Below are 16,621 nucleotides of genomic sequence, written 5' to 3' on the forward strand. Positions count from 1 at the left end.
CTCAACCTCTCCACCACTTGCTGCTCGGGGTTCACTACTCCCTAGCCGCTGCGACTCCCCAACAGGAATCGACGTCGGCGTTGATGTAAACACTTCCGGGTCAACATCAGGTCTCGGCAGCGTCTCTCCCGCTACATTCGGGGAGCTCCCCCACAGCAACCGGTCTCCCGATGTTCCTCCAGGCATTGGGGGCATGCGTGGCTCTCTCGGGCTCAGCGACAAGTCGCCGTCTAAGCTGAGACTTCCCCTAGACTCAGCAGCAGATCCGCCCGAAATGGTTGGCTGGACTGTAAACGATGGTATTACAGTCTGCCGCATATTGGAGAAAACAGAGGTAAGTGGAGGAAATCCCCTCTGTTTCCCACGTCTTTTGGGCATTAGATAGCTGTAGTAGTTATATTTATTCAAAAGAAATTGCCCCGTCGACGGAGAGCACTCCAATATGTGCTCTGCTCAAGACGCCATCTTTTTCACCTCCATATACCCTGAACCAAAAACATTGATGGTGTAAGTTCCTCTGTCCTCCCAACTTTAGTTTAGTCAAACATCTATGACTGCCTCAGGGTTTAATCTTTAATATGTCTGAGGAAAACATTATAAAGCAGATATATAAGGATCTCAGATAAATGGGCTTTCTTTAATATTTATTTTCTAATCTAATCTAAATCTTGGATTTATATACCATGTCATCTCCCCAAAAGGAGCTCATTTCGGTTCACCTAAAAATCGATCATCAGAGTGAAAGTAGTTAGATTAGACGCAGTGGTTCTCAACCCTGTCCTGAGGATCCCCCAGCCGGTCGGGTTTTCAAGATATCCCTAATGAATATGCACGAGAGAGATTTGCATATAATGGAAGTGACAGGTATGCAAATCTCTCTCATGCATATTCATTAGGGATATCCTGAAAACCCGACCGGCTGGGGGGGGGTCCCCAGGACAGGGTTGAGAACCACTAGATTAGAGAGAAAATAACTTATTGGTGAAGATCCTCATCCGACATCCTAGAGAGAAGATAACTAATTTTCCTTAAAACAATTTTCAAAGAACTGTCGAAATAACTGTGTTTTCATAGATTTATGGAAAATCTGGAAGGAGAAAAAAGTTCTAAACTTTGGAAATCCTGCTTCTCATTTTTAATGTATTATTTTCATATCCCATAATGGTTAAATAGCATGTTGGAACCGTGTGCGTGCGCCATGTCTTGCTATCAAAATTGGACAAAAAAGACGCTTCAGAGAATGCAAATGCTTGCGTTGTTGCAGAAGTTTTGGCGTGGCATGACTTTCTTTGACGTGTCACCTCTTTAAAGATATTGGATTGATCCATACATGATATTTTTTTTTTTTTAGTTCAATCATCTTTATTGAAAATTTTGAATAAGTACAAAACAATAGGGCAACAATGACCAATATATGAAGCAGATAATAACAAGAGATATACATTTCAGTCACCATTGCCGTAAAAGAAGCAAACTGGGTAGGAAACGTCCTACCAACACCATAAGTAACAAAACCAGGAAAACTGGACAGATGTGTAAAATGCAATGGTTACCATAATAAAATATCATTAGTAAAGTGAGCAATAAAAACAAAATAATTAGGCACTATCAGGTTCGCAAGGGCTGCCGGTAGCAGACAAACACATCGAGCTATACGATCTCAAGCTGTTCAAACAGGGGTGACCACATTTTCTTAAACCGGCATAAGAAGCTGCATCTTTCAGCTGCTATTCTTTCATATTTAGCGTATAAACATATTGTATTCCACTATTCATTAACAGATACATTGGTAAAATCTTTCCAATTTGCAAATATGATACGTAGAGCAATCAACATCATAATTTGGAGTACAGGGATTTTTTCGGTAGGAATGGACACATGAGAGGCCACCAGACTAACAAGCAAAAGTGAGTAAGATAGGGGGATATCTATATCCAGTAATAGACAAATTTGTTCCCATATTTGGCGCCAATAAGTATGTAATAATGGACAATCAAATATCATGTGCTTTAAAGTACCAGTTGATAATTTACAAGACCAGCAGAGATCGCTAGAAGAATCTTTCCGTATTTTAGATAATTTACTAGGAGTCCAATAAGCCCTATAGATCAGGAAGTAAAAGGACTGATACAGAGCAGCTGAGCTTGTACATTTATATAAAGAAGACCACATGAGGCTCCGATCCTGCTCTATAATGGGCATATTCAACTCATCTTGCCACCAAGGTTGGGTGGAAAGAGGATAAGATTGCTTTGAAAGTTGAATCATTTTGTACCAATTGGATGCTTCCTTTTTTTTAAATGCAAAGGTCAAACAGTAACTGAGAATATCAGGCTCCATCCATATACCCTGTTTATCCCTTAGTAAGTCGTACATGATATTTTTATATTTCAATGAGGCCGTTTAGACTCCTGAGTCCTGAGGCAGGTTTTTTGTTTTTTTTTAAGCGAAAACATGATTCTTGTTGAGTCTTGGGTACTGAAATTTTGCAGTAAAGTCTTATATGAACATTGAAGGTTGACCTGCTTCTTCGTCGACCTCGCTGTGCATGTCATGCAATCTAAACTGATCATTTTGGCTCGCAGAAAATTTCCAACGCCATTCCAGTATTGCAAACCATCATGTCGCTGCTAGCTGGAAGCTTTTCAAAACCCGGACAAAGTGCCGGGTTTTGAAAAGCCGTTCAGAACCCCAGGCATGTCCTCGAAAAGGAGGACAAGTCCCGGAAAATCCAGACATTTGGTAACCCTATCTTATAACACCCAGAATCATAGTCTTATTCTTTAATCTACAATTAAATCTACCCTACTTGTAAATCTATCCTATCAGTTATTGTATTTCACCCCCCCCCTTACCACATGTATATGAATGTTTCATCTCTATTAGTAATTTAGTATGCGATACCCTTGATTTTTTAATTTTTATATTTTTTTGTACACCGCTTAGTCATTTATTAGACATTAAATTTTAAATAAACTTGGAAACAAAGGCTGGCGTAGGACAGGTGTAGGACCCACTATGTCTGCACCATGTGTACACAGCCTTAGGACAGGTCAGGATCCATATTTAGATATGGTGTGGTGTGACAAAGCTAGAGAAACCATGAAACATTTGATGAAAACAGAAGCTTTCAGTGATGTATTTAACTAGTATAGCATCAAACTCATGGCCCAGTCAGTGTAATCCAATATGTCACAACTAGAGTCGCAAAATTACTCCCGCAATCCATCGACGCCAAGCAGTCGCCTATCTAAGCCAGTCGAAAACAACAGAACAACGTACGAGTATAACCAGTTGCTTATTCTTATTAAGTACTACGATGTGGACGCCTTTGGTACCCGAGACAAGTTCGCACCTCTAATCGTAGCGCACCATTTCCCCCCACTAATATTAGCAGTGAATCAGACAATAATAATACCTACCACGCCATTAGTCTTGTATTAACTTGCTTGGTGCACCTAACAGGAAATATTTACACTTATAAAAGGAAATAAGTCTCCTATCAGATCCAGAATTACCGACATTCACCTTGGGTAAGTCTTAAAAGTAATCACCGCGGACAAGATTTTCCCCAAAATAGGAAAAATAGCAGCAGAGAAGAGATGCCAAGTGTCCGGAAGAAAACGTTGATTTTATCATTGCTCTTGTTCTTTTTTTTTTTTTTACACTGTACTTTTCAAAATAAACCTAAGTTTATGATTTTTTTGCGGCCCACATGAACTTAAACCTTGTTTCTTCAGCCCCTGTCAGCCTTTGCGTTTGACATGTTTGTGGTATAGGCTTAAATTTGTAAGCGTGAAATCTTTTGATGGCCCTCAGAGCGTAATGCTCTTCGCATTGTGGAATTTTACCTGAAAAAGGTTGGAAACCACTACTGTAAATACTGAGCATCGTGTCTTGAGCCAGATTTCCTGGGTTTGTTTGTATTTTATTGGGTGATGTGGGCTGGGGGCTGGGTAACCTGTCAGTAGACTGTTGGGTGCATGTAGGCAAGAAGTGGGTTTTGTTGCCTTATTCTCATTTTGGTTCCAGTCCAGGGCAGCCCGACAACTGCTGGAGAGGATCCAGTCTTCAAGCATGGACGCCCGGCTAGATGCAATGAAGGAACTGGCCAAACTGTCTGCAGATGCCACATTTGCCACAGAATTCATCAACATGGAGGGGATCACCATCCTCACCCGGCTCGTGGAGAGCGGCACCAAGCTTCTCTCTCAGTGAATATCCAAGTGTTTCCATTACACTTCATTCTTAGGCAGTGCAGCTAGGAGAAGAAAAAAAAAAAATCCTAAGAAAAGGAAAAAAAAAGGCCAGGTTCTCAGAACTGGAGTCCAAAACAGGGTGGGGCGAAGTCAAAATCCGTGAATTAGAGATCTGGAAGACAGAGTAGGACAGAGAAAAAGTTCAGAAGCAAATTGCCTACATCTTGGAGGAAAGAAAATGATTATAGAAACTGAGAAGACTCAAGCTACTTGAAAATAAGAATACACTTCTTCCTCCGGATTCGCGGGGGATAGGGGCAGAGCCGGACCGCAAATGGCGAAAAACCGCGAATATCCGGCTCTGACCCACCCCTGCCTCCCTCCCGCCTTCCCGGCCTTACCTGGTGGTCTAGCGAGCTTTCGGGGCAGGATCGATCTTCCTACGCTCTTGCCCCATGCAGATCGCCATGAGGAAATGGCTGCTGTGAGTTCCCGTCGTAGACTCTCGAGACTACGACAGGAACTCCCTACAGCTATTTCCTAATGGCGATCTGCACGGGGCAGGAGCTTAGGAAGATCGCTCCTGCCCCGAAAGCCCGCTAGACCACCAGGTAAGGCCGGGATGCCGGGGGAAAGACTTAAGGATGGGGTTTTTTTTTTTTCTTTTTTTCCCCTCCCAAAAAATCGCGATTATGTGAAATCGCGATTACTGAAACTGCGAATGGGGAAGTGTAATCATCAGATAATCTATCAGGGGTGGTCCTATAATGAGGCCAACTGAGGTGGCGGCCTCAGACGGCACTGTTAAAGGAGTGGCATCTTGCTGTCAGCCAGCCTACCTGATGGTCGGCTCTCTCTGTTGTTCCCCTTCTCAGCATCTAATGCTTTCACCCTTCTCCCCCCCAATCCCCCCAACCTACCTTCAATTTATCGTAAAATTTTCTGGGCAGCAGTAGCGATTCACAAAGCTACCCTGCTGCCGGTCCCGGCGTCTTCTTTCCACTGCGGCCCGCCCTAGCGGAAACAGGAAGTTGTCAGAGAGGGTGGGCCACAGTGGAGAGAAGACGGGACCGGTAGTAGGGTAACTCTGTGAATCGCTACCGCCGCCTGGCAACTTTTATGACAAATTGAAGGTAGATGCGGTGATGGGGGGGGGGGAATGGGAAAAATGCTAATGGGGGGGAGAAGGGTGAAAATGGAAAATCTAATAGTTGGAACAGCCCTTGTCCCCATTTTGGGTGCTCAGGAAAGAGGGGGGGGGGGGCAGTTCATCCCTTGCCTCAGGCAGCAGATTTCCTTGAGCCGCTCCTGTCTAACATACAACAATTTGATTTATAGCCCATCCTCATCCAAAATGAATGGAGTGACATACAGCCTAGTGAATATAATCTTCTCTTTGCTTCTCTACCTTTCTGGAGCATGCAAGATTCCATACCTAATCCAACATCTATTTCCATCACCATTGAGCGTTGGAATAAGCTAAACAGCTACCCAAAATAGGGAGATTGTTATCCAAAAATCAAGCTTCCTTGGTCTCTGTCACTTTGTTGGATGTATCTTTGTCATCTTGCCCAGAAATAGCTAAGAAGAAAAAAAAAAAAAAAAAAAATTAAATTGAATCAGGTTGGGCAGACTGGATGGACCATTCGGGTCTTTATCTGCCGTCATCTACTATGTTACTTATAAGGAATTTGTAGTCTCCACAATATAGAGGAGGCTAGGATGGCAAAAGTGAGATCTCCAGGGAAAATGAAGGTCATTGGAAATGTGAAAGGAAGTATTTTGATTCTGGAGCATTCTCATTTATTAATGGATAACAAAATCATTTGGCATGTTATCCAACTCAGAATTATTTTCGTGTTTCATTAAACACCTTCCCCTCCCCCCCTCCCGTACGAAGCCACATTAGTCTTTTTTATTGACGGCCACTGCGGTATTAGCTCCAATGCTCATTGGAATTCTAAAAAAAAGCCTAACGTAGCTTCGTAAAAGGGAGGTATGTTAGTTAAACCCTGGGCAAATCAAATATATGTATTTATTTGTTCATTTACAATTGGATATAGAACAGGTACAAGTGGATCGATTTTTCACTCCATCAAAAATTACAAAGACTAGGGGACACTCGATGAAGTTACAGGGAAATACTTTTAAAACCAATAGGAGGAAAAAAATTTTTCATTCAGAGAATAGTTCATCTCTGGAACGCGTTGCCAGAGGTTGTGGTAAGAGCGGATAGCGTAGCTGGCTTTAAGAAAGGTTTGGACAAGTTCCTGGAGGAAAAGTCCATAATCTGTTATTGAGAAAGGCATGGGGGAAGCTACTGCTTGCCCTGTATTGGTAGCATGGAATATTGCTACTTCTTGGGTTTTGGCCAAGTACTAGTGACCTGGATTGGCCACCGTGAGAACGGGCTACTGGGCTAAGTGGTTCACAGACTAATCAAATAAAATCAGTACACAGAAAGAACTCCATGTGCGTGATAGGAAAGAGCCAGTTTACAAGAATATTCAGTCAAACCAAACTCGCAGGAGGACAGGGAGCACCGAGAAACAATTCAAAGACAAAACTAAACAGAAAAAGCGAGCTCAAAGAGCCAAGTTTTTAGAAGGGGGTTTATATTTTTGGAGGATCCTTCAGCATGCATTGTGAGGGGCATTCTATTCCAGGGTTGGGGAGCTGCAGAAAAGAACGCAGACTCTCGAGTGGACTCTTTAATCGATCCGAGCGTGGTCCAGGGAGGACCATGCGATGATCATTTAGAGGTCTGAGAGCACGAGCTGGAGAGCCCTTACGGGAAGCCTCGAATGCTAGGAACAGAGTTTTGGATTCCTTCTCTCTCCTGTGACTTTATGAAGTGGGTAATATGTGGAAACTGATGCAAACTTTGTTTCTCTTCACATTTTCTCATGCTTCCTGTGTTTACCAGTCCATAATATTGTTAAGGGAATGTTAAGGGCAATATACTAGACATGTCATCTCTTTTGTCTTTCTGTTTGTACGTGTTTAATTTCTCTCAGCTACAGCGAGATGTTGGCCTTCACTTTGACAGCCTTCCTTGAGCTGATGGACCATGGCATTGTGTCCTGGGATATGGTCTCAATCACCTTTATTAAACAGGTGAGGACTTCTATTCACTGTATTGCCTTGAGATACCACTGCAAGCTTACCTTCTGTCTCTTATCGTACCCAACATGTGAAATGAAAAGAGAACTCCAGAGTGCTTAAATGTGGTCAAAAATGTTTTTTAAGTAGAACTTTTGTAAACGATTGGCAGTAAAGACATAAAACAGAGTCACTTTCCTTAGGTGAGCTTGAAGTCAAATTCATTAGCCAAGGTATACGTTGTAAACTGTGAAAAATAAGAGAGGTGCCCATTCATGTATTGATCTTAAATTTTAATTTGTCTCAGTGGGAAGGGGCCTAAGGCTCTGATTGGCCCAGGTGCCTAAGGCCTATTCCATAGGAGGAGCCTTAGGCACATGGGCCAATCAGAGCCTTAGGCCCCTGCCTGGTGCTTCCCAGAATGCACCGGGAAGGGGAAGGCCTCCTATTTTGAAGAGGTGGGCCTGCCGGCTGGAAGGAGTAGGCACCCTTTGTCAGGCTTTGCTGTAGAGGTATGGGGGGCAGGGGGTTGTCGGGATGGGCAGGGGACCCTCGAGGGGAGAGAGTGGGCATCCCTCCTACCAGGGGGGTGCAGAGGGGCAGGGAACCCTGGCAGCAGGGGGAAGTAGGCATCCCTCCTGCCAGGAGTGTTGTGGGGGGCTGTCGAGGGGGGGCGGGGGACCCTGGCAGCACGAGGGAGTGGGCATCTCTTCTGCCAATCTTGTACAGGGTGTTGGGGGCAGTGGCAGATGAGGGGTGGTGTTAGCAGGAAGGGGGAACATTTCCCTCTGCTGCTCTCCCTGCCGGTCAGTCAGCTGAGTTGGCAGTACTTGGGGAGACCCACGGCTCAGTTGATCGGGGCAGGGAGAGCAGTTTTGACAGAAGGGAGGAGCTGTGCTTAGCACTTGCTCTTCTGAGCAAGCTCCAGACACAGTTCCTCCTGCTCTTTACTGGTGATTCTTCGCACAAAGAGTATGCCTATAATTTGCATGTTATTATGCTGAGAATCACCCGTAAAATAAAAATCGCTCTCACTACGGCCAGTAAATTGACTCACTGGATTTTACCGATGCGTTTTGAGAATCTGGCCCTTAGTGTCTTGTACCTGACTCTAAGTTTAATTCTAGCCATGCTGCATATTCCCGAGTCCTCCAGTTCCTTGAAAAACATTAGCTTGAAGCTTTATTTCCTCCTGTTCCTGTAGGATTTGGATTGCTGGAATGGCTATTACATTGTGTGGGAAAGATGTGTCTTTCAGGATGTTTTGTCGCTAAGCCAGTGCCTTGGAGGCAAAGGCAGCAGAGAGCCTGGGACGCTGAATGTTTTTGGATGCTTTCCTGATTCTTGGGGGTTCTTTGGGTCTTCAGAGAAATTTGGAAAAATGTTTTGCGGTTCAGGAGGCTCCTTAAAAGGGCGAATAGTGGAATAACTGTGCAGCATCCTCCCCCATTCTCAGACTAATCAGTAGATGGAAGCTAGCCAGCTTGCTGTCAAAGAGAGAGACTAATCTGTGTATCTGAGTAGCAGAGAGCGAGCTGTCTGCATTCAGCCCTAACAGCTCCCTGTACAGGCTCGGAATACTGATCTTCCAGGCTCCACCACCGAGAGGGAGATGGAAAACAGATCGGATTGTGCTCCAGTGTAATTTCCACGAAGAACAGATGTTTTTCTCGCTTGCTCATACAACCGTCTCTGCGGCTCCTTACAAGAACTTGGCAACTGTTCCTCCGTACAGAAACTATCAGCATCAGATCTTCCAAATTTGCTTTCATTTCAGCCCTTCCTTTTTTTTCCCCCTCTTTTCTGCTGCATATCTCATCTTTTTCTTAATGTCGCTTTTTCTTCCTTCCTGGCTTTACCATTCCACCCCTTCCCTTTATAATGGCAAGATGTAGAAGAGTACAGAACTCCTTTTCATTCGGGCCAAAGAATACAAGAAACACCCCCCCCCCAACATATGACCTTAAACTGAAGGATTATCCTGTAAAGGCCCCTCGGAGTGCATCTGGCTGCAGACCCCTAACACAGTTTCCTTGTATTTTACACAACTGCCCTGTTATTCCCATTTCCAGTTCATAATGGATTTTCTTCATGCTTGAAGAAATTTTTGTTCCCTCAGAGAATAGTTAAGCTCTGGGACGCGTTGCCAGAGGATGTGGTAAGAGCGGATAGCGTAGCTGGTTTTAAGAAAGGTTTGGACAAGTTCCTGGAGGAAAAGTGCATAGTCTGTTATTGAGAAAGACATGGGGGAAGCCACTGCTTGCCCTGGATCGGTAGCATGGATTGTTGCTACTCTTTGGGTTTTGGCCAGGTACTAGTGACCTGGATTGGCCACTGTGAGAACAGGCTACTGGGCTTGCTGGACCATTGGTCTGAACCAGTAAAGCTCTTCTTATGTTCTTATGTTGTACACAATCTGTTCTAGCTATACTGTTTTTGCAGTACGTCTGTTTAGTTCATTTTCTGTGCATGTTTAGTTTTTTTTTTTACATCGCTTAAAATCGTATTAGCAGATAGTGATTAAATATACTATTATCTTCTCTTCTCTTTCTCTTTCTTCTATATTCCCATCCTCATGTTCTGTCGATACCTCTAAGGGGGAGAGGGTGGCACAGTGGTTAAAGCTACAGTCTAAGCACCCTGAGGTTGTGGGTTCAAACCCATGCTGCTCCTTGTGACCCTGGGCAAGTCACTTAATCCCCCCTAGGGATATTATTGATCTAGCAGGGTTTTGAAAAGCCATCCGGACGTCTGGTAAACCCTAGTTAAGTAACTTGTCCAGAGTCACAAGAGAGATTTGAACCCAGTTCCCCAAGCCACTGCACTAACCACAGTGTTTATTTTTAAGCCACGAGTGTGGGTTAAATAATAAAATTATGGGGTCGGTGTTCAGTGTCAGTTAACTGGTTAAGAGATGCTCTTATCCGGTTGACTCACACTGACCGGGCCCTGAGTAGGGTTAGCAGATTTTTGGTTGAGAAAAAGAGGACGCATGGCCCTGCTCCCGGCCCTGCCTTGTTGTGTTCCCCCCCAACTCCGGTCCCACTCAAACCTCGTCTTGCCTCGTAACTTGCCAAGTTGCTCCCGTGATAAGCATGCTAGAAATGTTATGAATGAAGGTGAGGAAGGCAATGCAAACTAGTTTTAATTTTGGGGTCAGATTGCAGGGTATGTGAGCCAGCCCACAGTGGACGTGTCCATCCTTCAGCGCTCACTGGCCATTTTGGAGAGTATGGTGTTGAACAGCCAAGCTTTGTACCAGAAGATAGCAGAGGAGATCACAGTGGGACAGCTCATTTCTCACCTCCAAGTGTGAGTAAAGCTTCCAAGATAAGACCTTGTTTTGTTGGTTTTTTTTTTACCTTTCCATTTGTTATTTTTCCTCTTAACTCTTTAATGCAGTGTCCCGCAAACTTCCTTGAGCCACGGCACACTAAAGGTGGTGGCCATGGCTCAGAGCACCCGAAAGCGCGCAGACGTGGCCGTGATGACATCACGGGCATGCATGACGTAATCATGTTGACGTCTGCGCGTGCGTATAGGCCATTTAGATGGGCCCTCCCACGTCATTCGGGGGGGGGGGGGTGCCAGCAGGGAAAGAGAAAAGGAGAGGCACTGGCCATGGCTGATTGCCTACAAGACATGCCTCTCGCCACAAGAGGCCTGTCCTGTAGGCAGTCAACCGGCGGCACACCTGAAATCTCACGAGGCACACAGTTTGCGATACACTGCTTTAATGGACTATTCAGATCTTTCTGCTTTCTAGACTAGTGTTTTCTGCTATTCCAGAAAGAACTTTGAAAATATCTCCTTTTCCTTTAAAAACTGAACAAAACAATGCCAAAAAAATGCACTTGGTGCACCCAGTCTCCGTCTGCCTGCCTACTGATCTATTTTGTTTCTTTCATTATCTGTGATTTTTAGCAAAAGATCATTTTCAAAGCCATGTCTGCAGCTCTATACCTGTAGAAATGACCTTTCTGGAAATTGCCCATCCTATGTTTGGGTTCAGGTATTCATGAAGAGGGGGAGGCATTCTTGGGAGCAGGGTGTGAAACTATGCACCTACTTTTGAATTTTTGAAAGTTAGACAGTTCTAAATCTAATAGATGCTGGCACTGTCATCTAGACCAGTATTTTTCAACCTTTTTACACCTATGGGCCGGCAGAAATAAAAGAATTATCCTGTGGACCGGCATCGGTCCATGGACCGGCGGTTGAAGAACACTGGGCTAAGTCATGGGCCAGACCCCGCCCATCTCTACCCAATCTCCACCCCAGACCCCGCCCCCATAATAGTACTAATTGTAACACTATTTTTTCCATTAATTTTTCATAGATACAAACAATATAATCTTTTTAACAACACATAATGATTAACCACAAAATTAAACTACACAAAGCACACTGACAGCAGATGTAAATTCTCAAAATTGACACAATTCAATCACTAAATTCAAAAATAAAATCATTTCCCCCTACCTTTGCTGTCTCCCTCCCTCCATGCTATGCCTTACCTTCCGGCCTGCTCCTGCCTGGCCGTTTTACTCTGCCCCGGTGTTATCTTCAGGCCAGCTCCCTCTTCCTCACTGATGCAGCGCACAAAGCTGTGGGCAGCGGCTCCTTGCACGTCCCATGCCTCATCTGGAAGTCTTCCCTCTGACATTGCAACGTCAGAGAGAAGGCTTCCGGTTCAGGCGCAGGATGCGCGTAGGAGCCACTGCCTGTGGCTTTGTGCACTGAATCAGTGAGGAAGAGAGAGCTGGCTCGAAGATAACGCCACATCGATCGCACCGTGGACCGGCGGTTGAAGAACACTGTTTTGGGCCTGATGTACGTGCTGGCCCTGAGGACCGGCAGGAAATTTCTGTGGACCGGTGGTTGAAGAACACTGATCTAGACATTGGGACACTGGATCATCTGTTGTTCTATTGTCCTTTGATACTTAATTTTTGGAAGTCTATATGGGGCCAGATTAATCTCGTATTGGAATCTACAATTCCATTGACTTATGAGGTAGTTATATGTGGAACATTACTGTATATTAAGCCCCCCCATGCCGGCTTTTTCTGATTATGACTGGGGTAGCCATGCAGATGATAACTGGCAATTGGGAAAAATTGTGATCGACTTAATTTGTCTTCTTGGTGGGCGAGCTTATGTTTAAGCTATAGGTATGAGAAAATGAAAGCCGACATACTGGGCATTCTAAGATATTTAACTTAGTTTGGGGTCCATTGACATCTTTTGTACAATTGTTATAATTCTTTTATCCTTCTTTTTGTTAGTATAATTCAAACACAACCGGGGGGGAGGGAGGGGAGGGATATATCGTTAGTGTGATTCCTTGATGTAATTGTGGGGTGGGGGAGCTTATATTATTGCATTGCTACTGATTGTATTTAAGTGCTTATCTGTTAGTGTTACTGATATGAATATTGTGTTGCACTTTTTGTTAGTAATGGAAAATCAATAAAGACTTATAAAAAAACAAAAATATATGTATATTTTTTGATGGGACAGGTGCTTTTCCATAGACAGTTTGCAAAACGAGAGTACGCACGTTTTCACTTTTAAAATTGATGGAAAATCAGCAGGTGAAAAGTACTCACAGACTTTGCAGACAGACAGGGGCTCCTTTTATGAAGGTGCGGTAGCGGTTTAACGCACGTAATACCGCGGGCTAATCCGCCGGACGCACTAGCCTTTTACGAAGGCGCGGCAGCGGTTTAACGTGCGTAATACCGTGCGCTAAACCGCCGGACGTGCTAGCCGCTACCGCCTTCTTTTTAGGAGGCAGTAGTTTTTCGGCGAGCGGCAGGGGTAGCGCGTGATTAAATGTCGCGCGCGTTAAAGCCGCTACCGCGGCTTCGTAAAAGGAGCCCTTAAAATGAACCTCAGCCTTTAATTCCTGCTTTTTTTTTTTTTTTTCCCCCCAGCAGCTCGAACCAGGAGATTCAAACATATGCTATTGCCCTGATAAATGCACTATTTCTCAAGGCCCCGGAAGACAAAAGACAGGTCTGGATCCACATTTTATTTTCTTCTCATGCTTATTCCGTTATATAAATCATGCACTTTCTATTAGGGCAGTTTTCAGAACCATTTATCTGGGTAGATTGATCCGTCTGAAAATTGCCCCACCTCTGTTCTGTTAAAAGTGCACACAGGTTTCCATTAGATTAAAATCATGTTTTGGGGAGGAAATACCCTGAGTATTTAGCATATTCCCAAAAAAATGCACATATTTTAGCCCTGCACAGATAACAAAAGAATGTTTTGAACAAGCATGCCTTACAATAGCTAATTTTCTTGGCTTTTTCTTTTGAAAATGAACCACATGTCTTGTACTCATTGTATAAGTATCAGTGTGCTTTGCAGCTATACTGATTACTTAAAAATTGCTGCATTAGTCTGATGTCATATTAGAGCAAGGGTTTGGATGCCAGTGGATGAAACCAACAGTCCAACTTCGCAACGCCACATCTGTCTCATAATGACTTCCTGGAATGGCGAAAAATGTTCAGATCAAACCCAAATCCATTCTCGTTTCAACGTCAGTAAAATAGTCCAGTCTACTTCGACGTAAATAAAACTAAAGACTGGGGATTAGGGGGAAATGGGTAGGGCTCGGGCATGCCCAGTGGGGCCCGGGCACTGCACGTGCTCAGAGAGAGAAAAAAAAAAAAATCTCTCTGAGCTATTGGAGAGCTTATCCGCAAATTGGGAGCTGTTGGGACAACACCCACATGTGGCTGACTCATCCTGCTTGTCCTAGGAGAACCAACAGTCCAACTTTGCAACGCCACATCTGTCTCATAATGATTTCCTGGAATGGCGAAAAATGTTCAGATCAAACCCAAATCCATTCTCGTTTCAACGTCAATAAAATAGTCCAGTCTACTTCGACGTAAATAAAATTTAAAAAACGCCTTGTAAGCTTTTGGTTTCTAGCTCACAACCAGGGCTGGGATTTATAGCTCACTCACAACTGTCTGGGGACTGTTTTCCCCGATTCTCTCCTAACTCAGCCATTACACTGACAGTCCTTGACTGGGGCCATGATGATTCTCCATCCTTCCCTCCCGGCCAACCGCGAGCGAGCCCTGCCTTCAACCGAAGCATACTGACAATAAAGACCCCTACTGGAACATTCCCACCTTCTTTTAATTAATTGATTGCTTCCGTGGGGATTTCCTGCTGCTTCAAGTGGAACATGAATGTAAACCACTTGGGTTATAAGTGGTATAGAAGTGCTAAAAATAAATAAATTGGTAATTGGTGCTCAGTACAAAGAAGAGGAATAACATAATTGAAACACAGAGCGTTGTGAAGGAGTTTAACTGGCGCTGACTGAAAAAAAGAATAGCCTTATTGGGTCAGACCAATGGTCCATCTAGCCCAGTATCCTGTCTTAATGGAGGCCAATCCAAGTCACAAGTACCTGGCAAAACCCCAAATAGTAGCAGCATTCCGGAACCCTACATAGTAGCAACATTCCATGCCACCGATCCAGAGCAAGCAGTGGCGTTTCCCATGTCTGTCTCAACAGCAGTTTATGGACTTTTCTTCCAGGAACTTGTCCAAACATTAACTAAGAAGCTCTGAGTGGTAACTCTTGTGTTCTTATTTCTCAATAGGAGATGGCTAATGCTTTTGCACAGAAACACTTGCGGTCCATCATCCTGAATGTGAGTATGCGAGTAATCTGGAGCGGTGTAATTTATTCCAAGGCCTATGTGGTGTTGCTATCGATGCGTCACTTTAAAAGAAAAGTTTGTTTAGTTAATGTTCAATATACCACCTTTACAGATCAAAGCAGTTTATAATAAATTTCAAATGGTGAAAGAGAAAAGGAACCACGGATTCAATAGGAAAGCAATTCAAGAGATAAGGAAAAGAAATGGGCTAAGAATATGGAAGAGAGAAAACTGGGAACTAAAGCAACCCACAGTCCTAAATCCTTTTATGTCAGCCTGCCCAGTTGTCTATTCCTACCTGTTAAGAGGACAACTAAAACTGCTCTTTTTTTTTTTTTTTTTTTTAATTGTTTCAACCATAATCAAATCTGCAGCTGGCATTCACTGCGCAGTTTGGGCTGAAATTGAAAACGGTATTGGTATGCCCCCTTTGTAGAGTTGCCAGATTTTACGATTGTAAAATCCAGACACCCTAGACCCGCCCCCCAGTCCCGCCCATCTCTGCCCCAGTCCCGCCCTAGCTCCGCCCCCCACTGCCTGCTTTGGTCAGGCAGGAGGCAATCCACGCAGGTGTCATGCGATGACATCATCGAATGACACCCGCGTGTGCGCAGATTGCCTCCTGCCCGACGCGATTGAGAGGAGGCTTTACAAAACCCGGACAAAGTGCCGGGTTTTGAAAAGCCGTCCGGACCCTCCTCAAAAGGAGGACATGTCTGTGGAAATCCGGACATCTGGTAACCCTACCCCTTCCGCCCCTCAACAAAATGTGGGCCCCACTCCAGGATCACTTCACTGCCCTCCCTTGAAAAAACAAATGGTCTCTTGCCTGTAGCTATCTCCTCCCTCTGGGCCTACCTTAGAAACTCTGGTGGTCTAGTGGCCTTGTTGGGGCATGAGCGATCACTAGTCGTTCCTGCTCATTTCGGCTCCAATCTCAAAATGCCTGCTCTGATTCTTGTGGCAGCAGCAACCATTTTGTGAATGGAGGCAGAATGGACAGGTGTGACTGGGGATTTCTCCTGCCCTGATGAGGTCACTAGACTACCAGGGTTTGTAAAGTAGGCCAGGGGGAGGGAAGCCTATGGGTGGGAGCCTGTATTTTTCAGAGTGAGGATGGAGTGGGGCCCGCTTTTGGTTAGGTGGTGGGGGAGGGGGGAGTTTCAGCAGTATCAAAATCCAGTTTCTACCCAGTTAGATTTCTGCCTTCTTCCTACTCAGCTCATACTACTGCTCTCTGTTTCTGTCCTAAGCATGGTTGAATTCTCAAAAATGAAAAATGTGACTAGTGCATTTAGCCAAAGGGGAAGTAAGTGTGCATTCCATTGCTGAAGGGTCCTCCAGGGCCTACTTCAAAAGATCTGAATGGCTGCCAGTGAGCTTCCTTCTTGCATTGCACAGCAGGAATGGATTGGGAAGAATTTGCCACTGATTTTAACTATTGCGAGCAAAATTCCCTTTTAATGGCATAACTGGAGCCCTCCAGAGTTGCCTATATACCTGTGTAATACTAGTTTTGGTATTATTAAATGTTTCTTGTTTTTTTTTTCTGTAAACCACTTCGATGGGATACGTGTTTGAAGGGTGGTTAAGAAAATTTTATTAAGTAACTATGCAGCT

At 44.3% G+C, this 16,621-nt stretch overlaps 1 protein-coding gene across 4 annotated transcripts in view; it reads left to right on the forward strand.

Annotated features, from left to right (window-relative positions):
* ELMO2 (engulfment and cell motility 2) overlaps positions 1-16,621 on the forward strand; it is a 123,052-nt gene that overhangs the window by 64,001 nt on the left and 42,430 nt on the right. For 3 of the 4 annotated variants that reach the window (XM_033963880.1, XM_033963881.1, XM_033963883.1), the window contains 5 exons: positions 4,033-4,214; positions 7,217-7,316; positions 10,462-10,613; positions 13,241-13,322; positions 14,942-14,992. In XM_033963880.1, coding sequence (XP_033819771.1) covers positions 4,033-4,214; positions 7,217-7,316; positions 10,462-10,613; positions 13,241-13,322; positions 14,942-14,992 — 567 coding nt within the window. The remainder of the gene's footprint in view (positions 1-4,032; positions 4,215-7,216; positions 7,317-10,461; positions 10,614-13,240; positions 13,323-14,941; positions 14,993-16,621) is intronic. The other variant, XM_033963882.1, reaches the window with a different exon arrangement.

This window comes from Geotrypetes seraphini, chromosome 11 (genome assembly GCF_902459505.1).
Source record: "Geotrypetes seraphini chromosome 11, aGeoSer1.1, whole genome shotgun sequence".
NCBI lineage: Eukaryota > Metazoa > Chordata > Amphibia > Gymnophiona > Dermophiidae > Geotrypetes > Geotrypetes seraphini.